The sequence below is a fragment of the Lissotriton helveticus genome, chromosome 9 (assembly GCF_964261635.1).
Source record: "Lissotriton helveticus chromosome 9, aLisHel1.1, whole genome shotgun sequence".
Taxonomy (NCBI): domain Eukaryota; kingdom Metazoa; phylum Chordata; class Amphibia; order Caudata; family Salamandridae; genus Lissotriton; species Lissotriton helveticus.
In genome coordinates, this window is record NC_136070.1 from 565,660,763 (window position 1) to 565,671,499 (window position 10,737).

General features: G+C 47.2%; 1 protein-coding gene across 1 annotated transcript; it reads right to left on the reverse strand.

Annotated features, from left to right (window-relative positions):
• Positions 1-281: 281 nt before the first annotated feature.
• On the reverse strand, positions 282-7,561 carry LRRN4CL (LRRN4 C-terminal like). Its single transcript, XM_078660482.1, has 2 exons — positions 7,232-7,561; positions 282-2,069 (listed from the first exon to the last, which is right to left on the reverse strand). The coding sequence occupies exon 2, from the start codon at positions 2,061-2,063 to the stop codon at positions 1,158-1,160; it is 906 nt and encodes a 301-aa protein (XP_078516608.1). The 5' UTR covers positions 2,064-2,069; positions 7,232-7,561; the 3' UTR covers positions 282-1,157.
• Between the last annotated feature and the right edge of the window lie 3,176 nt (positions 7,562-10,737).

A 10,737-nucleotide genomic window follows, 5' to 3' on the forward strand; every position in this document is an offset into this window, starting at 1 on the left:
CCAGCCAATCATGGCCAGTTTGGATACATCCCTCTATGGCCATAGGGTACTACTTCCCGCTTCATTATAACCTACACAAATTTCCATCCACTTTTCTACTGACTTCTGCTTCCCATGGAAGAGGTAACTAGCGCCCAGAATTCTCAATTGAATCATTCCTAGAGGTAAAATGAAGAAACTGAGGCGTAGTGAGGACGGAGAAGCATAGAGCTGGTGAATTTGCCTTCACACAAACAAGAATACCATCACCACGCAAGTCAAAACAAATAAGACAATTTCACTTAAAAATATAAATAATTTACTTTAAATATCTATACATTTACAATGAGATGATATAAGAGTCCTGAGATTGACTGAAATGCATGTTCAGGTGGTGCCCACACAGGGCAGTGCCAACAGTGACGGCCTGTCCACAGCCAAGGATTAGTCCAGCTCCCTTGATGGCCGCCATGACCCTGTTTCCAGCTTAGATCCAGGCAGTCTGAGAGGGGCCATCCCTTGAGAACAGGGATCCCATGGCCCCAATAAGCCCATGTATAAGACACAAAAGAATTGAGGATGGTGTCAACCCACCCTACAGCAGACTGGACCCCATTTAGGTCCAGTCTGAAGAGAAGAAACATGAGGTACAAGGGATACCCCATCCCTCATTTCGAGCTCTTGCTGTAATGGGAGATGCCGCACACCTCAACCAAGACTGGAGTTTTAGTGAGGGCCAATAATAATATTAATCATGGCCAAAAGTGTTGCTAAGGAGGCAACTGCAACTTATACCACCCACTGCCCCTGCCAGTGCTATCAAATGGCAGTACCAAAGCTACCTTCCAAACATCATATTCCTATCAATGTGACAGTTTAGATTATTCCAGGCTACCCAAAGCTGAAAAAATTGATTGCTATTATTTTTTATGTACAATTAATTATTAAGCACTCTGCTAAAGTGATCTTCTCGAAAATAGACAGACAGCGCCACATTGTGGCGGACTATGGTAATTAAGCACCGGTGTTAGGAATTAAGTGCTGGTATCAAACACCGGAACACACCGCCACAAAATAAGCTCTTGCAAGCACACCCTTCTAAGACTGATGAATGAAGAATGTGCAGTTCAAGAAGTGCAAGTGGTGAAGGCATGGGGAAACCCCAAATTATGTGTCCCTCAAAGCTGCTCTATGCTCTCACTTCGGTAGGACATGTTGGGCACACCAGATGGCACTGTGGTATCTCTGGAGCTGTGCAATAAGGACTTCTTCCTGCGGCTGTGATAATAATAGGCTACACCCAAAATGGCCACCAGCAGCAGGGCAGCAGCGCTGGCACCCAGGGCCACATACAAATAGCGGAGCTGGGTGCCTGACATTTGGACTTTCCGGCACGGCCCATATTCTGCCTGGTTGACCTCGCTGGAACCAGCCTGGTTCATTGCCACCACACACACCACGAAGGACTTGCCTGACTGCAAGCCTTCCAGCGTGATGAGGCGATGGGTGGAGTTCACAGTATCAGTCCTCACGGCCTCCAAACTGTCATCCCTCCGCACCTCAACGCGATACTGGTCCACAGTAGAGGATGGGGAGCACCAATGTACAGTCAGCACCCCCTCAGACTCCTGGATATCGCCTAGTCTGGGCGGATCTGGACGCACATGGGATCCAGAGACCCCCGGGCACAGGCACCGGCTGAGCTGCTGTAGCTCCTCACAGGGTACTTGTAGGTGGCGACAACGATCATAATCACAAGGAACTGCAGGGGCCCGGGGGGTGGCTGGCTCGGAGAGGTCCTCGTCCTCATCTTCGGCTGTGTAGTCATATTCCTCACGGTCAGGAATAGCAAAGAGGATCCTTGTCAATGTGGTGCGGAGGCCACGAGAGGGAGGACCTGTGGACTTCGGCAATGTGATGTGGGGTTCCTCTGTGGGAAGAACAGAGTCCTGGTGGGTGCTCAGGGGAGTAGAGGATGCAATGTTTCCATCTGTAGGTTGTGAGGTTGCTGATGCCAAGCCAAGTAGAAGCAGAGATAAAAGTGCAATGGGAGCCCACAGAATCAACTTCCGAATGTTTCCCATGAGTGCCTAAAAAAAAAAAGAGGTTTCAAAAGTGAGTGATTGTTTTAGGAACAACAGGGTTGATTGAATGAGACCCTACATACAGAACGAGAAGGTGATGAATGAAAGACTGAGGAATTATAATGAGTGAGGGTCTGGGAAGAGAACAAGTTTGTGAGAAGAAACATAAGCACGAGTGCTTGAGAAGCTAGAGGAAAAATGAGTCGGGTAGGGGTAAAAAGAGGGACAGTAAAGACCGTGAAAACCTACAGAGCCAGAGAAGACGGCGAGTGAGAGCTAGAGAAGAAAGGGTTAGTGAGTGAGAGGCACAAGCCTAGATGTAGTAAGTAATGGTTTGGCAATAATGTAGCGAGGAAAAAGACTTTGAAATGGAGGAAGGTGGAAAGGTGAGTGACAGCCTGCGGAACAAGAGATTGAGAGAAAGTGGGTGGGAATGTGTGAGCAAAAGAGGCTGTAAGTAATTCAGAGCATAAGGATTGAGAATGAGGAGGTGAGTGAGTGGGGTACTGGTGAACGAGAAAGAGAATGAGGAAAGTGAACGACAGTCTGGGCAACTAAAGCTGAGAGTGAGTGAAGACATGGGCCTAGGGGACAAAAAATATAGAAATATGAAGGGAAATGTATTGAGGGAAGACTATAAGGGCATGAGTCAAGGAGTGGGGGGGAGGTAAGCCCTGTGAAACACGTGATAGATGAAAGTGAGAGCGGATGTAGGGAACGAGAGTTACTAAAACATCCCTGCAAACAATAACACAACATATAATTGAACATTATATACTAATACTATAGAACCCTACCTGTTCACAATAGTATGTAATTCTGTAGTGGTATATAATAGTATAGATGATATGTCAGTCAGCTTTGTTCCAGACTCCATGCTGATTCCAATATAGAAACTGAATCACATGACTGGCAGAATCAAGTGGCATTTTACAGCAATAACTGCATTCAAAGTAGAAATGAATGGAACCATTCACGGCTGAAAACACGGTCCCATAACCAGACTCTCCTATCTCAAAGTTCCATCTCTGATGCCTCCACACCAAGATACAGATGCATATGGCACTCTCTGCCTTCCCTCCCACCTGTCAACCTCCTGACTTGCCTATGAAGTGAAGCCAGATGTTTACCAGGGTGACGCCACTGAAGTAAATGCAGAACGCACAGTTTTTGGCGGGCGATATAGATAGGAAAAGAGGCCACTGAGATTTCTGGAGGCATTCTGTTTCTCAGTAGTGGCTGACACTCTCCAAATGAAAGTGAGTTGGCAGGTATGTTCCCTATCCCCACAAGACTCCTTTCCCAGTTGCTAATGTGGCAAAAAGATGTGTTATGTTAACAAAAAGTGGTATAGCGCTGTATTGCCCAATAGTATGGCCTCACGGCGCTGTAGGGTTTGGGTACCTTCATGCCCATGTTTCAAGGGTTAAGTCACAGACCAGCATCTGTTTTTTTTTCTGTGTGAGTAGCAGCATTGTTGGTGTAGGCGTGGTTCATGTTATCTGCATATTTGATTGTGGTGTTTTATGGACAGTGCGTAGCCCTAGAACTTTGCAACATTAATATCTACAACTCATTTAATGTTGAGGTGTCATTGATGTCTGATCTTAAACAGGAAAGGAAGAGATTGAGGACTTTGGGAAAAGGAAAGGACTGGAGGGAATTATGGAGTTGGTGGTGACAGTATGAGGAACAAGAGAGGACTGTGAGTGATGCCCTTGAGAATGAAGTCCTTGGAAATGAGAGAGGAAAGCGAAACAGAGAAGGTAGGCCGGAAGGGATGTGACTGAGACGGAAGCCATCAGAGGGGTAAATGAGTGAGTTACCAGAGAAGCAAGAGGGCTAAATCTCAGAGAAGGTCTGAGGAACTTGGTTGGGGAGGTGAGGGCAGATCCAATGAATAAGAAAGGGAGGCAACAGAACAAAAGAGAGGGGCGGAGTAAACTTCAAAAGAGTGAATAATGGTCGGGTAGACAAAAGATGTGGGTGAGTAAGGAACTGGAGAATGATAGAGGGCTAATATGTCTGGAAACCATGATGAGGGAGTGAGTGATATGGACTGTGCTACCAGACTGGAATTAAATACGTCCTGTCCATGGAGAGCAGGGAATCTTTAGAATGATGGGAAGGGAGCTTGTGAGGGAGTGCCTGGGAGGCTAGAATGTGGAAAGATACAGAAGGCTGTGAGCCTGGAGAAGGTGAAAAGCGAGTCAGGATGTGGAAGAGCAAGAAAAGGGGAATGAGAGGGAAATAAGCATGTGAGGGTCTGTAGAATTTAGAGGAAACAAGAAAAGGGTGCGATGGCATGGTAAAGATGTGGGAGGAAATGGTTGGGGCTTTGCTATAAGAGATTAGGGAAACTGAGTGTGTGCCTGGGAGAATATAATGGGGAATAAGTCCCAGCTTGGGTCACAAGAAGCGGTATAATGAAGATCTGGGGAGCAGGGGATGCAGTAAAGGGTGCGCATTATGACAAATGAGTGAGGTGGGGGTTATAATTTAGAAAGGGAGTGTGAGTGAGGAACGAGTGACCAGAGGCTGAGAATAGACTGATAGAAGGGGATTGAGAGAAATGGACACAATAAACACTGCCATTCTAGTTCACACCATTTGGCTCCCTATATAGCACTCAGAAGACCAGAAGCATGTTAGTATACTGCTATAAAAGAACAATGATGATGGCATTGAATAAGAGTCTGAGCAAGGTAGTGATGACCTGGGAAATGTGGTAGGGAGAGTGACCACCTTGTGACAGATGACACTGGGTTTAGGCCTTCAGAAAGGAAAGTGGAAAGGGATGAGAGAGGAGCCAATGGATGATTAAGGGGCATTAGGAAAGAGTGGGAGATAAAACAACCAAGGGTCTCAGGGGAGTGAGTGATTGAAGGCCTGTGATTGTGAGAATGAAAAAGTGTTTAACGGCTAGTGAACAAGTGATGGAAGAAAAAATGAGTGTGGTACTGGGGAACAAAAGAGACGGATATCTGCACTAAGAGAGGGAAATCTGTGAAAAGACATATGGGTAGAACAAGAGGCAGATAAAAAAACCATGGCCTACACAGGGTCATCATAACGGATTTTCAGAGCCTTGGCAAACATATATTTGGGGTTCTCTGCCAGAACAACTAGAGACTTCAATATCATTTTCCGTTTATTCATGAACTCCAGGTGCCATTGTACATTATACTTTCGGAAAAAGGGCACACAAATCTACCTGCATCCGTAAGCCAAATCGTGAGCAAAGGAAAGTTTGAACAGCTATTGTCCAAAGCCATTTTTTTCTGTGCTTAAATATCGATTTTTCTGTCTTGCAACAACAATATATATTTTTTTTTTTCCAAAGACCTTTATTGCACACAAAAATCAAGACACAGTTGAATGCCTACAACCTCTGGGGCCGGCCTCAAACATTTCAGTGAGAAAGAGGGAATGTGGAAGTTTACACAGCCATTTAGCCGGAATCCCTGAGGCCCGGCGGCAACCATTCCTATCGTGCATCCTTACTGTGGCGATCATGTCGGAAGGCATAAAGGTCCGCTTTTAACCGTTGAACCAAACAGTACCAAACAACAAGAGCACAGCCGTCAATTAAAACCACAAAGCGTTCCCATAGGGCAAGTAGACTTATATTCCTCATCGAATCATCATAACAATAGTGACGTAGTCCAGGACTCCTCCCGGCTCCTCCCTCTCCTACAATATGCAGAGGACCATCAAAGCTGCAGATCTCATCAGCACACAGTCCCTCAGTAACATTTTAAACCTCAATCCGACAAACCCTCATCCAAATCCTCTCTCGGTGGTTCACAGATGTCTCCTCTGTATACGTTCCACGCTCCCCAGATCAGACCAACAACAATATTTTAAGTGTAATTGAATATCAAACTTGCCCTGTTAGGAAAGAGGTGAGGGGTGGATATTAAGCGCCCGAGGGCATACACACATACTGCGTAAAATTGTAGATTTAATTGCAGGATATTCGTAATAAAAAATAAATCATCCTTCACAACTGGCATTCTCGCTTTAACACGGAAAACAAAAGTACTGCTTCATGTTTTTTTTCTACATTCCATCTGGAGAAATCGGATACATTTCTCCTAAATTCCCTTCATCTGCCTCCTCGCGGATGACATCCTTCCTTCTATGTGTACACTTCTCGTTCCCTGTCTGGACAGTGACCTCTGACTCTACATTGGAGAAAAGTGGGAGGGGAGGGTGACCTGCAGATAGAGCAAGGAAGTAAAGAGTGGAGAGGTAGACAGGGGGCTGAGACAGAGGCAGAGCGAAGTGAGGTGAAAGAGATGCAAACAGAGAGGTGGATCACAGAGAGATGAGTTTGAGAGTGAGCTGAGCCGAGCCGAGGTGAGGTAGATGGGGAGAGATACAGGGAGCTGCAATGGAAACGGAAGCAGAGTTTGGACTGGAGAGAACTACTACAGGGGTAGAGGGAAGCCCAGAGAGTGGTAAAGAGATAGATGGGAACATGAGGGACTGACTAAGAATAAAAATGTGAAAGACAGGTAGAAAGACGTGGCACTGAGAAGTGTATTGTGAGTGGTGAGGCAGACAGAGGTGGGTTACGCAGTGATAGTTTGTAGGTGAGGTGCATAGAGATGTAAAGAGAGGGTAAACGAGAGGTAAAGAGGAGCGAGGTAGAAGAGATGCGGTTAAATAAGGAGAGAGGTGGGATAGAAAGATACGTGAGTGAGACCGAGAGAGACAGGCAGGAGGCGGTAGACAGGTGGCACAGAGATAGAGAGAAAGGGAAACAGAGAAGCGAGGCAAGGAGATGAGCATGAATTTTGTGATTGGTGAGGTAGAGAGAAAAGATACATCAAGTCAGATTGGGAGGTACGGGAGTGACTAAAGATCGCGGGAACGACTGCAGGGGAGCACTAATGTGGCGTCAGGGATGGCAGAGGAAAATCCTAGGAATAGAGGAATTAGTGAGAGAGGGGAGTCACGAGAGATTAGGAATTGTTAAAGAAGTGGAGTAGGGAACAAAACATGGATACAAATGATGGACAGCCTCGAATCTGATCGACGTCATGGTATTGGAGAAAGCTAAAGAAGTGAGGGATGGGAAACATAAGGAGAAGGAAGGAGCGAGGATCTGGGAGAAGAGGGCCCGTTTTATTGGGAATAAATAATTCAGTAAAAAAGCTGACCTGTATTTGACGATTGAACAGCAGCAGTTCACAAGCGGCTCTTGCAGCCAGTGTCTGTCCACGAGAGGCCCTCACAGGCAGGAGATCTTGGTGCACAAGCAGTGTTTTGTGCAAACGCTTTCTATCCAGCCAGATGTTGAGCTTGCAGTTGCCCTCGCGGCTTTTGCGTTTCTGGGCGCCTCAGAGCCTGTGAACGTGCACGCGACGCCTCGCGCCTGTGTCTGCTCACAGACGTTCCTCTCAGGCGCTCCCAATCAACGAAATTCCCTCACGTTTGAGCTGCGCGAGGAGAGTCGAGTAAGCACGGCCCAGCCAGGACTTTATGTATGTATATTTTTCCTGCCTGCTTCTGCTCAAGAGCAGCTTTTATAGCCCCAGGTGCATGAGCTCATGTTCCCCCGTGCCCCACCCCCGTGTCGGCTCGAGCCCAGCCCGGTTGGGCCTGACTCAGAGACTGACTGAGGCTGGAGAGGGGGAAGAGACAGCACCGCCGCTGTCTCTCACACCCCAGGTGTGCGCCCCGGGTTCTTCCCTTATTTGGAAATCTCAGATATCTGCGCTTTTCTGCCAAAATGTGAGCTCGGGTCACGAGGGCTGGTCGGCCTCTTCAGGCGAGGGAGGGCGCGCCCTCCCCGCTGGAGATGCATTCCATGCTCGGCAAAGCCAACAACCTTCACTCTTCACCCAAAAAAAGAATGGCAGATATCCAGGAAGCAAGGACTTCTCCGCCCTCTGCGGAGCCTAACATTTGGAAACCTCGCACGGACGAAAACAGTGTGTGTGTGTGTGTAAGAGGTGGGACTCGGGGATGTGAGGGTGCGTGGGTGCGGGGGGAGGGGATGAGGGGGGATACAGTTTTGCCAGGGGCGGCCTTAGACATGTGCAAGCTGTGCACCTGCACAGGGCCACAAACCCCAGGGGCCACCACGCCAATATATATCCTTAATATAATAACCCACTGAGGACGGATACATTACATATTTGCGTGGCGGCCCCTGGCATGGCGGCCTCCGGCTCTGTTCCACTTTCAAACACTCTGACCCCCCCTCTTCACTGGCCTCCGTGCTCTGCCCCGCCCGGACCCCCTCTTCTGGGGCCCCCTACCTGCGCTCCCTGCCCAGGGCTGCTATGAGCCTAGAGCCACCCCTGGTTTTGTGAAACAACAGGTGTACCCCAGGCCTATGAACGATGGTAACTTTGGGTGCCTGGCTATGAAACTAAGGGACTGCCTTAATAAATGTCATTGATACATTTGTAAACTGACCCTTTTAGAAAGACAATCTCGCTTAAATCAGCTAATACGTGATATTTACCCTTATTTCTGGGTATTTACAACAATAAATCTGACACTGTGTCAGTGTGTCACCTGCCAAGTAAGTGCCCTGCTTCAGTCGAGTGTCCAAACGTCAGTATAAACTGTCCCAATCACTAACATACACACTAACATAAACCTCTAATCTAGGGTTCCGGAGTAGGATGCTACTCGCCGTAAAGCGCCTCATCGCCTCGTCAAGGGTAGTAAACGCTATATAAATGCTATTACAATAAAGATTGTGCCCTCATAGTGCTACCCATAGTGCTACCAACCCTCATAGTGCTACCAACGCTTCATAGTGTGGAACATAACACGACGCCATGCTCTCAATCTGCTCAAACACATGCTTAACTTAAGAAGGTCGGGTAATGCACATACCACTGCTCCCGGACTGCATGCAAGTAAACTGGTCAAGACCTCCGGCTACACACAGCAAGAGAACACACATACACTGTATACAATATTATAACACAGAGAATATCATTGCTGGTGTACAAGGCCGGCTTTAGCACTGGTGGCGCCCGGTGTGATAATCATTTTTGGTGCCCGCCCCCCCCCATGATAGCTTCCTCTGATTCTCTCACTTCCACTGGTCACAAGTGCAGCTCATCTCTTCAATCATGAGTTATTGCTAAATAAAGCACCCTTCCCTGAAATAAGCGCCCCTCCACAGGTCAGCGCCCAGTGCGGCCGCACCAGTCGCACTGCCCTAAAGCCGGCCCTGCTGGTGTAAACAAGGTCAGCGCCAGAGAGTATTGCACCAATGCCACAGGGCAATGATCACACCAGTAGACTAAGGGCCAGATTAAAAAAAATGCGACACAGCGCAGCTCCCAAAGAGGCTGCACTGCGTTGCGTGACAGGGAGGGAGCAGGAGAGCGCCATAGTTACAGAGATATGGCACTCTCCTCCCCTCTCCGTAGCGCTGGCGTTGATTTCAGATGCAGAGCTCCACGCACACACCTTAGCGCCATAGCACTTGGTGTGTGCGCAAGTCTCGCATAGGTATTGTACAGGAAGAGTATCCTTCATGTGCAAAATACCATGCCTAGACAAGTTTAAAAGCTTTTCCCACTTTTTGTGTGTGCTGCACAGTGCATCACGCAAGTCAGAAAGAAAGGAGAAATAAAAATATTTCTCCTGTTAGCGCCTCCTCTGAAGTGGCGTTAACTTTTGGCGCTAAATCCTGTTTACAATTCTTTGTAGATAGGGTTTTCCATCAAAAGGCATGGGTGGTTGCATGGGAACGCCCATGTACCACCCATGTAATACCCCCTTGGCGCTAAATAACGTAAAGCGCAGCTTTGTGCTGCTTTTATGGTACTTTCCAACGCGAAACTTTAAATTCCCCCAAAAACATTTTGTGCTGGTTGACGCTAACCCAGCGCAAAATGTTTGAAAATCTACCCCTTAATCTAGTGGTAAGATAACTCAGATGTTTAATAAAGGTGCTGCAGAGTCATGTGTGATACTAACTCGCAATTAGGGGTCTTCACACACGGAGGAGGAAAGCCTCATCTGCAGACGAGGGAGGGGTACAAACTTGTCTTCAGACAGCAGACGGACCTTGTCCCACACAGGAAATGCTGGAATGCCTTTTCTTCACACACAATGGAGGGCTTTATTTCCACAAACAGTGGAGTAGCCCCTACACCTGACAGAAGAAAGTCTAGTCTCCATATTATACAGGAAGGCATTGTATTTGCACCCATAAATAAGCATTGGCATAGCCAATAGGTCTCGCTTTTGGGGCCTTATAAGTATTTAGTTATGCAGCACAATATCCTTGGTGCAACAACATCAACTGTTGCGTGGCTAAACACTTATAAGGTCCCAAAGGCAAGACCTATTGGCTATGCCAATGCTTGTTTCGTTTTAACATTCACAATGTGTGCACAAGCCGGATAAAGGAGGTCTGCAGAACACGGGGCTGCATAAACATATTAATTACAAACTGACACCTTAGATCATGTTCTTGATTCGGGGTCCTCCCTTAACGGAAATATCTCAACAGGAACAGGCACTAATTTTAGGACACTGGGACTTACTTTTCAGGGTTTGACCCAGAGGGAGATAGAGAAAAGAAGACAAGGGAGAAAGGAGAAAGACAGGAAAGTAATGACAAAGGGAGAAAGGAAAAGATTAAAAAAAGAACCTGCAAGATTGATATAAAGAAACAAGAAGTGGAGGG

Excerpts from the sequence above, each read along its gene's own strand:
- LRRN4CL (XM_078660482.1), bottom strand. The coding sequence starts at position 2,063 with ATGGGAAACATTCGGAAGTTGATTCTGTGGGCTCCCATTGCACTTTTA.